Genomic DNA, 20,194 nt, shown 5'->3' with positions numbered 1-20,194 from the left:
TCTTTCTCCAGGCTACTTGTAGTATTTGATGCAACGGTGGCCAAGTAATCCACCACCGAGGCACTGCAGTCGAGGGATATCGACGGCCGGAACCTGCTTGCCCACTGTTTGTCTGTCTGTCACAGCCGATTTATTCGGAAACCGCTGGACCGATCGTCACAAAAATTGGTAGGAGTATGTGATCTGCCGTTCCCTTTACATGCAGCAACTGACGCCATTTTGTGTTAAGTTTAAGGGGGGGCTCCCCATACATGTGAAAGGAGGGTGCAAAATTTTTTTTCAAAGAATGTAGCCATGTGGGGTATCAAATGAAAGGTCTCAATTAGTACTTTTTGAAACTGGTTCAATATTTGATATTGGGTGAAACATAGGGGAGTGAGGGCTCAAAATATGACCATCAAAAAGTGTAACAGGTCTCGTTCTCAGAACCTATCTAACCGAAAAATCTGAAAAAAATCGCAGTAGTGCATCTCTACGAAATCTAGGCCTCCAAATATATCCGGTTGCGATATCTGCACAAATAAAGTTAATAATAGTATATTTCCACATTTTGGAAATTTACCCGGCACCCCCCTTATGTTCATTACAGAAGTGCATGTAAAAAGGAACATAATGCATAATTTGGTGAAGTTTGAGGAAAATCAAACTATTATTAACATATGAATTGAGTGGAAAAGAATTACCTGGTTTTAGTTTTTAAGGTTTTGTGTAAAACAATTTATGAAGAATCTATTTATCCGCAGCCCTTTTTAAGGTTTTGTGTAAAACACTTATGTGAAATATAATCTTCGAGAGATGTCCCATTCCGGTATCTGCTCAAAAAATTTACTAATAGTATATTATCAACTTTTAGAAATAGACTAAAAAACTTCCCTTAAGTTCATCGTAAGTGTACTAAATTTAGCACCGACATAATTCTCCCTAGCCCTTTTTAAGGTTTTGTGTGAAACAAAACCTTATTAGAATGGTGACGGTGTCTGTCTGTCCGTCTGTCCGTCTGTCTGTCTGTCTGTCTGTCTGTCTGTCTGTCTGTCTGTCTGTCTGTCTGTCACACCCGATTTATTCGGAAACGGCTAGACTGATTGTCACGAAAATTGGTGAGAGTATGTAATCTGGTGATCCCTTTACATGCAGTAAGTGGCGCCATCTTGCGTTAAGTTTAAGGGGGGGCTCTCCGTACATGTGAATGGAGGGTGCAAATTTTTTTTTCACAGAATGTAGCCAAGTAGGGTATCAAATGAAAGGTCTCAATTAGTACTTTTCGAATCTCGTTCTCAGAACCTATCCAACCGAAAAATCTGGAAAAAATCACAGTGGTGCACCTCTACGAAATCTAGGCCTCAAAATATATCCGGTTCCGATATCTGCACAAATAAAGTTAATAATAGTATATTTCCACATTTTAGAAATTTACCCGGCACCCCCCTTATGTTCATCCCAGAAATACAAAATTTGGCATGAGTGTAACGAAGAATATAATGCACAGTTAGGTCAAGTTTGAAGAAAATCCAACTATTATTAACAAAGTTATTGGGGGTGAAACTTTACAATTTTTTGTGAATTTCGTGCACTCTACAACCCGCATGACGTCATCATCACATATCAATTCGTCAATACCACAACGAAATGAATTCTTATGAATTGGGTCGCAGACAATTATTTTGTTTTAGTTTTTTAGTTATTTGTCAACCAGACATGTGTATATGTAGGTATATAATATATGCGTGCTAATGAACTTTGCGACTAGTGCCTAATTCAGATAGATATAAGACGTAAATCGGAAATATGGGTACGATTAATTTAGATACGTGCATATATGTGTACAGTAGGTAATAGGCAGTTTGTTTGTTTAGGGTGAGCGTGATATCTATGGCTCTAATATGTACGTATGTCTCGTAGTTTGGAAAAATATGAAGGATTATGTTGGATTTGTAGCTATATACGGACAGAGAAATGTGCGTCTCTTACATAAGATGAACACAAAACCTTTATACCCGAAGCGCGAGCTTCCGGTATTCCGACTTGTTTATATTTGACGTTGATTAAATTGTTTTCATTCGCTAATAATATTAAACTGAGCGCGTGAAGCGTATGAGGTTGACCATTATCAACACAGGGCTTTCCATCAAATGATTTATTTAAATCGCTTTCTAGAAAATAGAGGGCAATGGAATTTTTCGCTATATTACACGGAGCTGTCGTGCACTCGTCGCTCCTCACATCTTTTTCTTTTTCTTTTTCTTCAGCCTTGCTTACCATTGCTGTTCTGATCAATACTGGTTGTTGAATTCTCGTTAGCGTGAATTACGTGACCACACCCTCGAAAACGCCTGTCTTGCAGTTTTCCCACGATCGATGCAAACCCATATTGATCGCGGATATTCTCATTTCAGACGTAATCAAAACGTGTCACGCCACCAGTGCAATGCAACATCTTCGTCCCCATTACCGCAAGACGCCGTTCATTCTCCTTTATAGTCGGCCAACACTCAGAACTATAGAGAGTGGCAGACGGACGACATTGCAGTAAATTTTAGATTTGGAACGTGCGCTGATACGTCGATCACAAAGAACACCAGTTGGGGAATGCCACTTCATCCAGGTTGCATTAATACGTGAAACAATTTCATTACGCAGTTCTCCATTGGCTGATAGCGTTGACTCGAGATACTTAAATCGTTCAATTCTGGCAATGGCAGTAACCTGCCCAGAACTGAACGATTTCAATATCTCGGGTCAATGCTATAAGCCAATGGAGAACTACGTTATGCTCCTCACATAGGGAAACACAAAACCTTTTATACCTGAAGCGTCAAGCTTCCGGTTTCCCAACTTGTTCTTAGTAAATGACAAGATACTTGTGTAGAAACTCAGCTTACTCGGTGGTCCCAAGTCACTAGTCGCATGGCTTGTCTTTTACCTTTCCTGCCGATCATGTCGGGTCTCTTTTGATGGTTGCACATCGAACTCTTTCCCCCTCCTCTGGCATCTTACACGGATCTATTTTGGACCTCCTCTTATTTTCACTCTTGGTCAATGACTACTAATGTTGATATCAACTTTGGCATAGTGTTTTGAGCATTACCCAATAATCCAGCTCCATGTAACTACTCTCCGCTCCCTCCCCCCTCCCCTTCCATACTTTAAATTCCCCAATTTTGGAGAATATTTTTGAGATTTTCATTTCGATTACAGACAAGTTTTCAAAATTTTTCATTCATTAGTATACTCGTATCTTTGATCTGATTGATTTAGATTTATGTGTCTGAGAAAATAAGTTGTATAGGAAGACGTTGAAAATGGTGACTATGTAATAATGGATTGCAGATTATTTATTGCAATGCACAAGCTTTCAAGGAGAATAAGATATTTTCTGAAGATAAAACCAATTAAACAAGGAATACTTGTATCTACAGACGCTATTGGCTATCACAAGCAAAAGCTAGACAACGATAAAAATTACCAACTGAAATCAGAAAAATTGCGTCCTTTCCACCTTCTTCCTCCTCAACAGGTTTGGTGAGTTTCTGAGTTTATTCTGCATAATGACCAGAGCCACAAATAAATTACAGACTTAAGCGAAATGCAGTGTTTGTTGCATCGTAACCTTCCCTCGAAGTCGACTTAGCCTGACAAGGACACCGAATAAGAGTAAAAAGAAAAATAACACAGATGACTCGCTGCAGAATTCGAGGAAGAATACATGACCAACATTTAATTAAAAAAAAACTTTTACTGGTTTTTTAGGTTAATAGACCTTTAGTTGTTTCGTGTGGGAATCTTAAAGGCTATGTAGTTACGTGCATATATCTTTGGAGCCCATCAACGCATACCGAAGCACCAACAGCTTTACCTTTACAAGCCGCCAACCACAGCGTCCACAACAGCCTCAGACGCGACTCATAGTAAGATTATCAGATGGGGCTATCTATATCTTTATTAGTCTTCAACGTATTATGATACGTGCGTGAAGTGATATATCATTATGCACAACGAGAGCTGTCTATTATCACCTCCATCGTTTTCTCTTCACTCGGGCGACACTTCTTTGTTTGAACAGCATTTATTGAATGGTATCATCTGCATATCTGTATCTACCTTGAGAATGTGCACATGTGTCAGATGCAAGCACCGAGCGTGTGCCATTAACATTAGCATTAACATTTATGAATGTGATCCCGTTTTTTCGAACTTTTCGATTAACCCGCTGACAATCGACCGGTTTTCCTCTCTCGGAGGACGGGTTAAACGACACAACCAAGAAAGTCATGAGCCGAATTTTAAGGCAATAATAAATTCGCTGGTATTCCGTTGGAGCATTTTATCGTAAATATATTACCCGCTGCTATCTTTCTACCATCCCACTTGGTAGATACATTCAGAACTCACATGGAAATTGTTGGTATTATATTATAGCATTGGCATTCCATTCTGATGAATTCGTCAGTGAGTTGCTTGTCTATTTTCTTGCCGTTGTTCAACGAGTTCTGTTATGCTTTCTTTTGCATTGTCTCCGGATTTTATAGCTACTTGGCTACCAACTGACTGACTATTTTGAGGTTTATCTGGCGGTTTATGGAGGTAAACAGATGCCTTTTGTGAAGTCTTTATTCATAAGTGAGTTATGGTGTTATTAGATGAACTGGACGATTAAGGAGGGTATTAAGTGCTAACGAGTCTGGTGTTGTTTTGTAAAAGTGAAACTTGCATAATACCTTTTGTTTTCCTTGAGAAAAAGTACACTTCTGGTACCAGTTTGGTTTGGAATTGCTACTTGTTGCATACCATTCAGTGTAAACTTTTACTATCGGGAATGTTGATATGTTTAGTTTCCGGAAGTCTACCTTTCTTGTTAGTAGATTTTTCGCTAGCCACGTACAGTTTATATTTTTCGCTGGGATCCGGAAAAGTTCCCACTGTAAGCCTTCTCTTCTGGATGAATTTATAGAAGAACCTTTTCATCTTTAATTTGTGGAATCATTGTGAGCGGGTTTAATGGGAAGACTTTCAATCTTAGGCCGGAACTGAACATGAACAAGCAGAAAGCTGTCATCCTTGCAACTTGTACTATAGTCCGAAGAGTACTGGTCGACAACGGTATGACCTAGTGGGCTTTATTCTAGATTTTCATTGTCAACAGATGCCCGGAATACAGAAGAGCTATCAACACAAATTGCAGATGACATTGATACAGTTAGTTAGTTAGTTAGTTTAGTTAACTGGGGGGAGCCGCAGCTCCGAGCACTCAGGCCATTATTAGGCCCATTGTACTATCCCCGTAAGTTGCCTATTCAATGACTTCCCGCCTACAGTGTTCGCAGGCTTTAGCGAATCTTAAAACATTCTCCAGAGGCAGATAGTGTGCAGATTCTTCATTGAAGAAAACCTTGCCAAGGTGTCTTCGTCTGAGATCTGAGGATGCCGGGTAGCTGCATAAAAAGTGCAGGGCCGTCTCCTCCTCCTCCTCACATTGGAGGACTACTAAACCACTACCCCAATCTTTTCCATATGGTAGTTTAAGGGACAGTGTCCCGTCAAAAGCCCTACTAGGGTTTTCATGTCCGACTTAAGAGACTTAAGAGACAACAAAAATGCCCCTCTAGTGGCCCTAGGCTCTTTCAGATAGACGCATGCCCGTTGGATTGGTCGGCTTGCCACGCCCCAATAGTATCGAACCTATATGCGTCGTTGGCCGCTTTCCGTTTCACCTCCAAGTGAATGGGGGGTAAATTTAGGGTAGCTTCAAGTGCCGCAGTCGGCGTAGTACTCATTGCTCCAATAATACTTAGGCAACCAAGTCTCTGAATGTGCGTTAGCAGCTTCCTGCTGTTAGCAAAGTTCAGTCTTGGCCACCAGACGATGCAAGCATACATCAGAATGGGTTTTATTATGGATGTATAAATCCAGTATATCCGTTAAGGTGAAAGTCCCCAGGTCTTACCTATCGCATTCCTACAGCACTAGAGCAATCTGCAGGATTTCTGATATTGTTCCTGGATGTGATGCTTCCACGTTAACTTGGAGTCGAAATGTACTACTAAGTACTTGACTGTTTGTGCCAGCTGGATTTCCGCCCCTGCTAAGGTGGGTAGCGTATAGCTGCCCCACCTGACGTTCCCAGTCAACATAACTAGTCCAGTCTTCCTAGCGTTCACCGTGAGTCCATTGCGGAGGCACCAGCTGTGGATTACATGCAGAGTTGCATTCAAGCGGTCACATACTGTGTCCGCCAACTTGCCGGTAATTATTACGGCTAGGTCGTCCGCAAATGCTTGCGCGAAGACTTTTTTGTCCTCCAGCAACCACAGCAGGGTATCCATTACCAAGAGCCATAACAGTGGAGAGAGAACCCCTCCCTGTGGGCAGCCCCTGAGACATCCTGCTTCAATAGACTTCTGGCCGACCGATATGTGGATATTTCTACATTCTAGCATGTGAAGGATCCAACTGATTAGGAGCAGTTCGATTCCATGCTGTCTTGCCGCATCACAAATTGCCGCGAATGAGGCATAATTGAAGGCACCTTCGATATCCATGAATGCACCTTAGGCGTATTCTTTTCCGGACATCGCCTTTTCATTTTTTGCCGTAAGTTCATGGAGTGCTGTCTCCGTGGATTTGCCTTTCTGGTAGGCGTGTTGCCTATGGTGAAGTGGCCACTTAGAAATATGTATATCCCTTATCAATCGATCTACTAGTCTTTCTAGTCCTTTTAGCAGAAATGACGTTAGGCTGATCGGTCGAAAGCTTTTTGCGTCTGTGTAGGTGGGTTTTCCTGGTTTGGGAATGAACAACACCTTCACATCCCGCCATTTAATTGGAATATAAGCGTGTGCTAGGCATGCACGATATATATTCCGAATGTGTAGACCCAGGGCATCCATTCCTTCTATTACGGGGATGATGCCATCCGGACCTGCAGACTTGTATCTATGGAACGAGTTATATGCCCATTTCACTCGCTCCAGTGATACTACTTTGCATGCCAGATTCCAGTCTCTCGGTTGAGGGCTGTATGCGCCTGTTGGCCCCGAGATTAGATTTTGGATGCTGCCTGGGAAGGGCACTTCAAGCAAATGGTTTGCCGTTTCTTCATCGCTTTCTGTGTACTTCCCATTCAGTAAACGTAAATAACCCAGTTTCTGGCTACGTTCTTTGACCAGAATCCGCTTCAGCTTTGAGGTTGCCTCAAGAGAGTTAGTCTCTTCGCAAAAGCGTCTCCAAGATTATCGTTTAGCCGATCTTATGCTCTTCTTTAGAGCCTTCTGTGCCTCTTTATAGCGATTCCAGCTAGTGCTTAAGGAGCATCCTTGTCGTTTTCCTCTGTTTTGCCAAATCCGAGTTCCACCATGATGTTTTACCCTTCTTTGGCATCTTGAGTGGACAGCTTTCATCGAAAGCTTCTCTCATGCTAGTTGTGATCATCTGGGTTGTCTCCTCAATTCCAGCAATGGATTTGATGCGCTTCCCAGGGATTGTGACTCGGGCGTTCAATTCTGTTTGATACATTACCCAATTTGTCTTCCTCGGATTCCGAAATGGAGTGGGTGGGGGTAGATCCATGCCCATGACGAAATCAATGCGTCTGTGATCCGAGAGTGTGATATCGGTTGATACTCTCCACTCTCCGATCAGAGCCGCGATGTCAGGAGATACCACCGTGATGTCGATGACCTCTCGCCTGACCACGTTGAAGAAAGTGGGTTCATTACCCACATTTAGGATCTGCAAATCGGTTCCTACTAGATAGTCAGTGGTGAGCGTTGACATCACATCCTGCTATTACCCCCATGCCTCTACTTTTGGCATATTCGATAGCTCTGATGAATGTTCCACTGGGGACGTCTTCTGCGTCGTAGGGGAAATATGCAGAGCACCATAGTATCTCTTTATCTCCCTGTTGACTTTTTATGGTTAGTTTAACTGATGTGGTGTCGCCATCACATAGGTCGTTAACCAGGTTAGCCTGGAAGTTCTTGGAGACTACCATGCAGGTACGGGGTCGATCGCTTCCATTGGCATACAATAGGTCAGCATGTTGGAAGTTTAGGCCTCTGACTGCCCCACCGACAACCCACGGTTCTTGTATGAGGTATGACATTGATACAAATCAACCTTAAGCACTTCAAGGCGGCGCAGGACCTACTTTCACTTTAGCGAGCCATCTCGAAATCACGGTGGTGGCTTTGTGTTGAAGATCAAATGGATCAAGCAGCGCCTGCAGACAACCGAAAATATTGAAGTACTCGGAGGAATGTTTCATCGGAATCACTATGAACAGATGCTAAACGCTCTGGCTTTGGATTCATGAGGACGTTGGCCGACAACCGTATTTGAAATAGGAAAAACAAGTTTTTATTATTTCAAATAATTTAATCCCTAGAAATATCGCGTAATTACACTCAAACGATAACCGTAGCAAGTGATTTTAGTGCGTGGGCTCTTGAATGGGGCAGGCGGGCAACGAATGCTAGAGGACGTGTTCTGCTCAAAACGGTCGCGAATGTTGGGGTCCATAAACGCGGAAGGGGCCTAGAGTCTATAGTGAACCTGACGTACGTGAGTCTTAGAAGAGCGTGGAGGGCACGTTTTCCCCGTCGCTCAAGCCTGACTTATTCCTGAATGGTACGGCCAAAGAAGAAGTCATCCAAATCAGACAAATAGATGCATGCGATCTTACTATACCCATAAAGCGATTGCTCTTCAATAGGCAACCCAACTATTGGTAGAACGACGAAATAGCAAGTTTGCAGGGTGCATGTTTCCAAGGAAACAGGCTTTACTAAGGCTCAGAGAAAACCCCAATGGCGATGGTCGAGAGGACATACCCACAAGCAACTTGGCCGCTTAAAAGATGCCATTCGGAGTAAAAGGAGCTGCTTCAAACAGCTGTGTGGCCATAACGATATAAACCCTGGGGCGAGGTCTACAGGGTAGCAATGAAAAAGTTGCACAGTAGATGACTTAGCCACGCCTTTTCACCTTTAAAATTGGGGAAAGCAATCAGTAGTCCAGCTCAACTGTGGAGGAGTTGCGGGAAATATGTGGTATGAACGGCAACAACAAGGCGCCAGGTTTGGATGGCATCCCTAACAGAGCCTTGAAGTTGGCAAGGAAAACCAGGCTGAACCTTTTCACTAACAGTTTCGAGGCGTGCTTGAATTCATATCACCCAGTTGAATACAATGAAGAATATGATGGAGATAGTCATCGACAACAAACTCGTATCCGTCGTCGGAAACACCAATGTCGAAGCGCCAATATGGTTTCCGGCGTGCTCACTCTACGATAAATGGGTATTAGATGTCAAGATCGCATTCAACTCGACCAACTGGAATAGAATTAAATAAATTGGCTGACAGGTCTTTGGCGAATCTAGTGGAAAATTAGCTCTCAGAGGGGATTCTCTAGTAAGGGATGGATGAGGGCCCCCCGAAGAGTATATTGTCACGGCGGGAATACCACAGGATTCGGTACTGGATCTCCTGTTATGGAATGCCAGTGGGGCGCTTACTATTCTTTGCGGATGATCTAGCTGTTGTTGTTACAGCCATACATCCAGGTAAGGTCCACGCGGTGGAAATAGCGAGAGCGGCAAAGTCCTGGCTAAATGAGCCGGAATGCTCTCAGCGGACGAGAAAACGATAGCCATCTTATTAGCAAACCGTAGGAAAAAGGACCTTGTTCTTAATCAGCGTCATAATCAAACTAGAGAGGTCTTAAATATGCTGACAGGAACGGCCAATTGATGATTGAAGGCAAAGTCTTGAAGGCCAGCGTCCAAATTTCTTACTTTTGGATTCGGATTCCATCTTTGGGCTACGTTCGCTGCCGTGAGGTTACCAATTGCATAAAACTAAGTATGAAGTAAACATCTTATTAAAAATAAAAGTGGAGAAAAATAAAACTAACAAACTGACTGTGTTTTTGCTCTATACTCCGTAAAGAAGTAAGCAGCAAAGCTACAAACGCCAATGGCAATCAAAAGCGCAATGATCAGAACAGTATCGAGTCTTCAATCAAATTACAAATTTGGCTTACGATAACCACGTGGAAATGTTCAAACAGGGTTAGATAGGTACTTTTTTGATGGCCAACTATCCAAGCGTCAACAACTCTACTTTGGTGAACACAACAGCTGTTAACTGTCCAACTCCATACTCCAGAAGGGCATCAGTCCATACCTTCGCGTCGTAGAGCAGAAAGAACTGCATCGTTCCCTTAAGAGGACGTCTCCTGGTAATGTCTCCAACATTCGTCATTTGCCGACCCAAGGCCGAGACTGTTGGTGCAACCCTGTCCGTCGCTGCTTTGATTTGCTCAAGAACCTCATCTTTGGGCCGAGCATTAAGCCAAGGTATTTACCCGCTGATTTTAACTCTATAGTCAACTCAATCCATCCATCGCAGGGTCGGAATTCTCCCCTCCAGAGCGGTCTTTCAGATAATCCCTAAATATCCTCAAGAGGTAGCTCGATGCATGGAAGAGTTTTATAGTATGCCTAGCATATCTATCCATCCTACAGAATTAAAGGCATTTCTGACATCAAGCGCTATGAGCAGCACTATCCGTTGAGATCGGCGGCTTTGTGACTCGGCGAAATAAACTGCATCCACGAACCGCACGACAGTACCCACCATGGATGTCCTGCTTCAAACCCGAACTGTGTTAAGGATAAATCCTCGTATGTGGGTCTACTCCTGATGAGGTTGTCGAGCACTTTCCAGGCTGTGTCAAGCATACACAGCGATCAGCATGGGGACGGCAGCTCAGGGTCTCCTTTTCCTTTGCTGATTAGTTCTTCATCAGGCAAGCGTTGAACGCCCCAAGAAGCAAGTCTGGACGTTGGGGGAGCACCAGTTTGAAAACTTTCGCCGGGATACCATTAGAACCTGGCGCCTTCTTGCTTTTCATGGTGAGAATTGCTTCTTCGAGCTCTTTCATTGTGAAAAAGGGGCAGTTCTCGACGCCTTCTGCATTGTAAACATGAACCTGTACGTGGTCTCTGGGGAATAATTCCTGTACATTGCGGTCCATCTGGTCCATTCTCAGTGTGCAGGGTTTCCACAAAGCACCCAATTTCCGGGTGACAAGCTTATATCCAATTCCCCACGGGTCCCCATTTACCTCGTTGACTAGGTTCCGAGCTTTGCTTTTATTTATCGCTCTGCGGAGTCTCCTTTTTGCTGATCCATCCTTTGTCTTTGTGGTCCATGCCTCCTCGCGGGCGTGTAAACGTTGTGCCAAACGGCGGAGTTTATCACACTTCTTCCGTAGTTCGACAATTACAGCCGGGTCGGTCAGTACATAGAAGGCGTGTGACGGCTGGAACACCTCCGAGGCATGGAAGCCTCACAGTCTGTCGTTATTAGGTTTATTACTGAATTTACGACAGTGTCAACTGCAACGCTACCACCAACCGAAGCACCCTCCAGCACAACTCTGCCTCTTCGCAGAGCTTTGACGAAATTCTCGATGTTCACCCCCGCGCCATTCCGCACACAGCGAAAGCGCCATATTGGTGCACGCGGACAAGTAGCAACAGCCCCTTTGAACGCGATGTATTGATAATCACTTGCTGAGAAAGCTTCTAGTGTTCGCCACCCGTTCACCGACGCTGCTAGAGATTCCGACGCAAAAATTATGTCTGGGGTGCTTCCTACAAGGGCGCCTGAACATTGGCGTGGATCCGGTGTTTAAAACTACGAGAACGGTTCTCGTCGCCATTTCCAAAATACGTTGCATTCTATAGTCTGCCTAAGGCATGCCCCATTCAAGGGCCCTAGGATTAAATCGAACACCGTCCCGAACCCGGATGGCAGCGGTACCCAATAAGTGAAGGTGCCGTGAATCCGGGTACCTATTCCCGTATTACTCGCTGATTAGCACTATATCAGATTTTACCTCCGCAGTGAACTGTGCTAGCAACCCGTCAGCGGCTGCATTGTTAATTTGTTAAATGCGGATCATGCTAGTCACGTCCAAGCCCTTTCTAGTTCCGCCCTAAAGGCTCGACACCACCCCAAACCCGCACCAGCCGCATCATGATCCATGCAGAGAAAGTAATTTTCGCTTTCGTTACAGGCCTTCGCTTGGTGACCTACCTGACTGCATTTACGGCATGCTAGCCTCCTGTCGGGTTTCTTACAAGTTGCTAATGTGTGTCCATAATCCAGACACCTGCAGTACTTGGTAGGGTTATCCGCATTCATAGCCTAGATATTACCGATCCAATTTTGGTTTTCCCGCTGTTAAGGAGTTTGCTTGCATATTATTCGTGACTTCCACCCAAAGAATTTTTGGCCACGAGCATTTACAGAAGTGATATCTATCAGAGCGTTGGTTACCTCTGTATATCCATGCTTGATGGCCCCTTCGACTTTGTCCTTTTCTGTGTGGTATAGAGTTAACATCTCAAATTTCTAGAGAGCGCATAAACTCTAGAGAAAAATCGAGTGCCTTCCCCCTCAGTAACTCCTTGATCGCTTCACAAAACGTAATGTTTCTAGTCGCCTTCAGGGCTAGTTCGACGAGGACTCCGCCATGCTTCGTTTTTTGTGTGGAAGGCACTTCTGCTCCATTGTCTTTCAGTTTCATCTTGTAGCGGATTTCACTGGGGAGCTCCGTAAACGTCTTGACTTTGGTCAGCTTAATGAGTGAGGGCGATAGTCCAGTCCTTCATTTCCTCGTCTTTTCTGTTACTATTTTTCGGTTTCTCACCTCCTTGTCTTTGGAGAGATGGATCTCTGGTGGGGTAGCATGTTCTTCCCTCTTGTTCTTCTTTGTCTTCTTTTTTGGGCCGTGGAAACTACTTGGATAAAATCTCCTTCAGGTGCGTCTTCCTATTTCCGCTTTTTTCCCAGTCTGTTTTAAAATGGACTATCGGTTTCTGTTTCCCGCGCGTCTCCCGCCGCTGCCCATATTCACCTGTAGAAGGAGATGCGATCCAGTAATTCTTCTAGTTTCATCAGCCCGTTTTTGATACTGATATACTTCTGGAAGATTGTTGCCGATCGCATATGCTTTAACACTGTCGCGCCTTTTTCTGATGAGCCTTTCTTCTGCGGCTCTAGCTAGGACTGTCGGCCGAGCATTCCTATCTGAATCCACCTGCTAAGGTCCAGCTATTTTGACTGCGCTCTTTTTCTGGAACAGGGACACTGCAGGTTAATGAGGTTGTCGTCCGTGCATGGTCAGTCTTCCTTCCTTTTTATTTGCGCGTCCTGGTGTCACATGCTGTGTTTCAGCCCTCACTGCCCCTTTCACTTGTCGTTGCGGCGAGCGACACATTTTCGTGCTGCGGTCAAACACAGTCAGCGGTTCCTCCCTTCATGATGTTTCGTCGATTTTTTTAGTTTTACCCGACTAGGTTCCCGAATGGGCTGGCTCTTGATACGCGTCACAACTACCACCTTGGCTGAGCTTGGCTCTCATCGACGTGTCCATATTCCCAGTGTGTCCAGATGTGTACCGCTTGTTCTCGGTTCGCTTTTCACCGAGTGGCTTTCCCAAGGCTATTACCTAGGACGCTGGTATGCTACAGCTAGAGGGTTGGAACTACTTACTCGGGCACCTCGAGGACATCACTGCCCATATTGCAAGCGACACGTTAAAGATCACTGATGACTCTTGAGGGACCACCGTGCCGATGGAGTTTAGGAAGCGAACATTCTGATGAGCCGTGATGTCGTCGTGACACATTCTAGAACCCAATCATAAACCAATAACGAAAGCATGCCTACGAGGGATGATAGCCTCTTCTGAAGCGAATAGATACCCAAAATGTACATATTGTCATTTTCAAGTTCAGGTTAATTAAAACTATCTGTTGATGTCCAAACGTAACTGTTGCCTAAAACTATTCTTTTTATCCACTTTTGAACAAAATCTGATATTACAATACATTTCAATGTAAGCAGATAAATACGCTCCCGAAACAGATAACTTTCTAAGAAGGTTCACAGTATCAACATACAAATGTTAATAATTGCTGTCATCATGGGATTATTCCACTGTAATAAAGTATAATTGTCACAACAAGCAACTATCTAAGCTTTCTATCGACTTTTCTGAAAATTTCCTCTGTGAAAGTTCCAACGACCGGACAATTGACAGAAACAAGAGCCAACCATGGCTACTGCAGACCCTTCAAATGTATCTCCAGCTCCACATTCATTTCTATCAGTTAACTACATCAACCTAAACCTACAACGTCTTAATTACACTACATTTACGAATGTATTACCCGCAACCGCGAAACAATCACAAGACACGAGACACTCAAGCCCAACAATTGTTAAATCCATCATTAACCATTTTCCTCTCTGTTCCTTCGTTCCCAGCCAACTCAAGAAACAAGATCATGAGTTATAATTGTCTGGCGAGATTAAGATAAAGTGTGTGGTCGGTTAAGATGATGGACATTGTTGAAGAATGAATTTGAACTTGATTCAAGCAGATGCCATCCATCATGCAGCCGCAGATAGGCTCGCGCATTTGTGGTTTCCTCTTGTTTTTCGCGCAGTTATCGGCTTGTTTGCGCGCGAGAAACGGTTGTAATAGCTGTCGATAATATCCAGCGAGTACAGTTAATGAAATTACCTTTAGCGCAATGAGTTCGAACAAGTTAATCATACTTTCAAGTGCAACTTTCAACACGATAATTACGAAACACTTTTTTCTTGTAGTCGGATACACTGGGTAAGTCCGTGAAACGAAAGACTTAAGCCAGTAACTTGGTCATGTGCAAGCACAAGATAAATATGTTGTTTGGCTTAGAAATTCCCAACTTTTTTGTTGAATATCGAATTACGGTAATCGTTCGTTAGTATATTTGCATCTCAACCCACGCTATGGCTAGACCGGAAATTAAAAGATAAATTAATGAAGAAATCTGAGAATGCAAAACAAATTCTGTCGTTGATTTGTTTACCAGAACTTATCTCTTCATATGCATATTTATGGCTGACACATCGATATAAATGGTCTGGTTTTCGCCACAGAAGACACTGAACTTCTATTTTCAAATAAAAAAAAACACTTCCGCATTTCAAACGAAAATTTACCTTCTCTTTTCTGATTATTTTCAGATTCATGTGGTTCATGATCAAAGTAACATTTGGAGAGCACGATCGCTGCAATGATTCAGTACGTCCAGAAACCCGTTTTGTTCTTCGGGCATTCTCGCAAACCTTCAGTTTTACAAATTTCGATAATGATATAGCACTTTTGCGCCTCAACGATCGAGTACCAATTACAGATTTTATACGGCCAATTTGTTTGCCCACAAATAAAGGTAAGTCCACCAAAAACAATACCGTGTAAGAGATAAAACGGGCTATCAGGTGTAAAGGTGAAGAAATTTACGATCAAAGATGTTTTGTTGGAAAGATGCGAACTGGATTTGAATTCCAATGAATTTTTTTGTCTATTCTAGAGTTTGTGGTGATAGTTTTGAGGCGTTAGGTTCATTGATATTGACAAAAGGCTATTTATGGGTTCATGATTATATGAGAAATCTTTTTAGAGGAAATCATTCTTTGTTTAATTCGAGGTCAATAGATAGATCATTGTACTCTTCCCATTTAAACTGGTGGGTCGAATATTGAAGGTGTTGAATGATTTGCCTACTTGGAAAGTTTCTTTGATGACGTTAGCGCAAATACAATGTCCCTAGTCAAGATAGCGCTCAATCGGCTCTTCCATTCTACTTGAATAATGGAGTTTCCTCAATCAAAGTCCAGTATTGAAAAATCTAGGTATTGTCCACTAGAATAAAATTCAACAAATATGATGGATGAGCTAAACTCTACTTGAAAAACTTCAAATATAATACAACCTACGTCAGCAACGTATAGAAAAAATTCCTCCAAACGTATTGAAAATTCAACCATTCATCATCACATAAGATACTTGATATCAAACCTTTTCATTAATTTTGACTTCGATTGCCTGAGTGACCTCATTCTATTGCATTGTTGCAGCAGTTGCGCTGTATGAATGCCATGAACTCATTTGGTATCATGCTCAATCCGATGCGGTAACTCAAAATCTAAAAGAAGCACTTTCCTGGCTCTAACATTCAGATCCAATTGGTAGCCTTTAGGTACTTGTGCTTCTCGTCCCTCTTTCCTCCTTCCTACTTTCTTCAGCAGGCCGTTCTGTAATTTGAAGGAAACCATACGCTAGTTCTTCTTCAACCTCAGCATGTCGACAACTATATTCATCGGGGTCACGCTCTTTCCCAGCGTTCAGGTTTCTTCTCTCCCTCGTGAACCTTGAGCAGTTATATATTCTGCATCCTCGGGTGTGTAACTATATACGGGACAGTTCGGCAAGTCATCCAACTCAAAGCAATGCAGATGCTTCCAATAGTAACCACAGTGCCCGTGGGGGAGCTGGGTTATTTGGTAATTCATTTTCCCGTGTTTCCACTCAAGTCATATCCTGTTGTTGGGACCCTTCACAGAGGTCATACGGCTCTAGCCTTGGCGCATTCCTGCAGCTCATTTCATTCGGTAAAATGTCGACTGTAATCATGTTCGCCACTGCCAGTACTGCTTCATCTGATCTGTTTCTACAAGCGCTTCAAACCCTCGATGCCATCAGCCGGTAAACCAAATTCACCTTCTCCCTACTCTGAAAGTTTCCAGACCCTCTCCTTGTACATGCAATGCGTAAACTTTAGTGGATTACACCGCTCTGGCTAGAAGCAAACTCCAACACACCATTTTTGCAAATGTAGCAATGGGACTAGCTAACTTTTTCCAGGCATACCCTAAATGCTCCCTAAAGTTCAGTTTGACATTAGTCGTGACCCGCATATATTTGATAGCTTTCCGAAGGAAGTATTCACACCGTTCGTTTCGTCTTTTAACCCGCCGAGGTCAACCTGGTTCTTTCAACCGCTTGCACTGCTCCGTCTCGTCGACCTCAACATCATCTGGGTGCTTTGCTATAACAATCACAACTAGGTCAATCCGTAAAGCCAATAATAATAGCCTGTTCTGAGACGGGGGGCACAAGCACTCCCTTATACAGGACATTACACATCAAAAGACCCAGTACCGAGCCCTGTGACGCTGTACTTTTTGAGACCCTCGTCCATCTCCTACCACGGGCTCTTCTCTGAGAGGTAATTCTAGAACAGACTTGCAAAACATCCGGGAATACTTATGTCAGTCAATGCCTTTTGCTACTTTGGAGACGATGGGCTACAGTCGGTTTTAGGTCACTCTTTCCATCTTCTTCCCCATTATATCGAACCGGTAGATCAGACTATATGATGCTTTGGCTTTGAGAAGCACCGCTAACTTTTGCTTTTTTCTGGGTCGAACCTAGCCGTACAACCCCAGCTCCGCTGGGAATGCCATCCAATCCTGGCTCCTTGCTGCCGCTGTTCCTCCCACATTTTCCTTGTACCTCTCCCCCCACCGGTATCACGTACTCGTTAAACTGGACCATTGTTCGCTTTCCGCTGTCCTGATGGTGAGAAAACAGAGTAGCAAAAATTGGCCGACGCGGGCAGGCCACCGGATTTCATTTCCACCCTGTAGGCTTCACTCCAAGGGCTAATATCTGTATGGTGGCACAACTGTTTGAACCAGTTCGTTTTGCGCCTCTGAATGGCTCCTTTTAAGCAACCCCGTAGTTGTCTGTCTGTTCTCTGTGAATGGTCGCTACAGGCCCCAAGCCTCTGGTAAGGCTCCCCGCCCCAAAACAAATTCGTAAAGTTATTACTTCGTTGTTCTACCAGTGTTTGGGTTGATTTCTGGATAAGGTCACCTTCTGGGCACAATAGCATCGAATGCTTCCATCCCTCATCGAGTGATTTGGATGACTTTTTCTTCGACCGCACCATCCAGGGCAAACCACCTGGCCTGGTGGCCAATATTTTTTTTGGGGGGGTGGGGTAGGTGAATGCATTTACGTACGGAGTGTTGGACTCTCGGTTCGGTATATCGTTGGACTACCTGGAACCGCTTGTCACATTACTCCCGGCTAGTCCCCAAACTCTCCCGCCTTGCGGAGCCTTCAAATCTGGAAATTCCTTTGACTAATGGGAGGAGAGGGGAGGAAAGAAAGAACTGTCAGGTCAAAGAACCCCTTGCCATCTGGCTCCTCCACCGGTCGAGCTCTATCTTCTTAGCAACGAGAAGGACGCGAACATGTTGGGCAACACGGCTCCACTTGTCAGCATTCCTCAGTATCTCTTCAACAATGTTGTCTGGAGGCAGATCCCCTGTGTTTAAATAGAGCTACTGGCGAATCCCATCCCACCTTCCACAAGAAAAACAAGTGTGATGGGCGTCGTCCACAATTCCTTTGCAAAGCACACAGTTCGAAGATCGTGCCTTTCCAATGTTGTGCAGGTAAGACTGAAAACCTCCACTAACCTCACTAAAAAAAGGAAATAGTTAGTCTCACCATGCTTCCGATTCAGTCACACACCTAAGTTGCCGATGAGCTGCGTAGTCCATCTGCGTCTAATCTCCTTTTGCCAAAAGAGGTGCCGCCTGGGGTGCGTTGTCGTTCTTCACGAGCAACCACCTCCTTTGGCTGTTCTTTCCTCCGCTTGCATTTTGATGCTCCTTAGCAAGAAGGGCAACAGGATCACTCTCGCGATCGCCATCACGGTCGAATCAGAGACAGTTCGGTACACAAAAGCCACCCGCATAGCTCTCCGCCTCTGTACTTGCGCGAGACGTTTCAGATATGCCTCCTTGCCCAGAGCGTCAGTCCATACCTCTACCCCATAGATCAGGATAAACTGCGTTGAACTCATCAGGAAACGTCGCCTGCTAGACGTAGGACCCATATATTTATCATTAGCCTACTTAAGGCCTAAACTCCAACTGCAGCCTTGTTTGCTGCTGTTTTGATTTGCTCAAAAAAGGTCATCTTTAAGTCAAGAGTCAGCCCGAGGTACTTTACCGTTGGATTTGACTCGATTATCGACTCGCCGAACGATATGGGCGCAGGGTGGGAATTTTCTTTTTAGTCAGAATGACTACTTCGGTTGTTTCCAGTGCAAGGTTGAAACAATTAGTAGTCATCCATCTGGTTACCGATCGCATCAATATGCCGAGTCTGCATGGCGTCTTTTCGCCTGTTCCAACTCTCTCATAGTGAAGAATGAACACTCCTCCACGCTCTCCACGCCGACGGCATCATCTCATACAGGGTGCGCAGGGAATAGTGCCCGTACAATGCGGGCTATCTGCCCGGCCTTAAGTGAACGGAGTTTTCAGAGAGTCCTAATTTTTCGGGTTTCCAGTTTGAAACCGAGTCCCTACGGACCCCAGTTCATCTCGTGTTCACTTTTGCGACGTTCCATCCACAGGAAGAGCGCCGGGGTGGCGTACAACGAGAGTCTGTGTCAAACACTTCGGAGGCAATAAATTGATGGTCGCTGGATGAAAAGTGTTCCAGAACTCGCCACCCGCCTACCAGCGGCACCAGTGGACAGACTCCGACTCGAAGGTTAGAGGGTGTTTAGAACTACTGTTCTCGCCGCATTTCCCTCTGGAATCTGTATCAGGCATACTCCATTCAAATGCTTTAGCATTGAAGTCACTGTGCCTAAAATAGATTCCTCCAAAGCATTAGGCCCGCGTCGAAAGTCCGGCATCGTCTCATTCGGGGTAAGATAGTCTCTGAAAAACCTTATCCATGAACACTGAATCCAGATAAAGCCGTCCACTCGGCCTTGGGTAAGAACCCTAAGGAGGGTGCCGTCCCAAACCCATATGACAGCGGCACCTTATATGTCGGAATTGCTCACTGATAAGTTCTAAATCAGCTTTGGTCTCCCCAGCGAACTGCGCTAGCAACTCGTGAGCGGTCGCATCCCGGTGAATATTGATTTGTAGAATGTGAATCATGTTGACCGCATCCTAGCTGTTTCCAGTTCTGCTCTGAAGACTGCACATCGCCCCGAGCCCGCAGTGTGCGCAAAGTTCTGACCGCATTTATGGCATGTTGCCCTTCTGTCAGGTCCCCGGAAGATTGCAGACGTGTCCCCGTAATCCAAACATTTGCAACATCTGGGTGGGGCGGCTCGAGTTCATATTCTACACACTGATTTTCCCGCTGTTTAGAAACTTCCTCGCGTATTGGTCCGCATCTTCCACCAAAGCGAATTTTTGGGTATTGGAGTTCGCACAGGTGATACCAAACCGGACATCGGTTACCT

The 20,194-nt window shown here is 44.3% G+C and overlaps 1 protein-coding gene across 1 annotated transcript in view; it reads left to right on the top strand.

Annotated features, from left to right (window-relative positions):
* LOC119650764 (venom protease-like) overlaps positions 1-20,194 on the top strand; it is a 69,429-nt gene that overhangs the window by 25,353 nt on the left and 23,882 nt on the right. Inside the window, exon 3 of the mRNA XM_038053864.1 lies at positions 15,090-15,295. Within this exon, the coding sequence (XP_037909792.1) occupies positions 15,090-15,295 (206 nt within the window). The remainder of the gene's footprint in view (positions 1-15,089; positions 15,296-20,194) is intronic.

Source organism: Hermetia illucens, chromosome 3 (genome assembly GCF_905115235.1).
Source record: "Hermetia illucens chromosome 3, iHerIll2.2.curated.20191125, whole genome shotgun sequence".
Lineage (NCBI taxonomy): Eukaryota > Metazoa > Arthropoda > Insecta > Diptera > Stratiomyidae > Hermetia > Hermetia illucens.
This window is presented reverse-complemented; position numbering and strand designations above follow the sequence as displayed.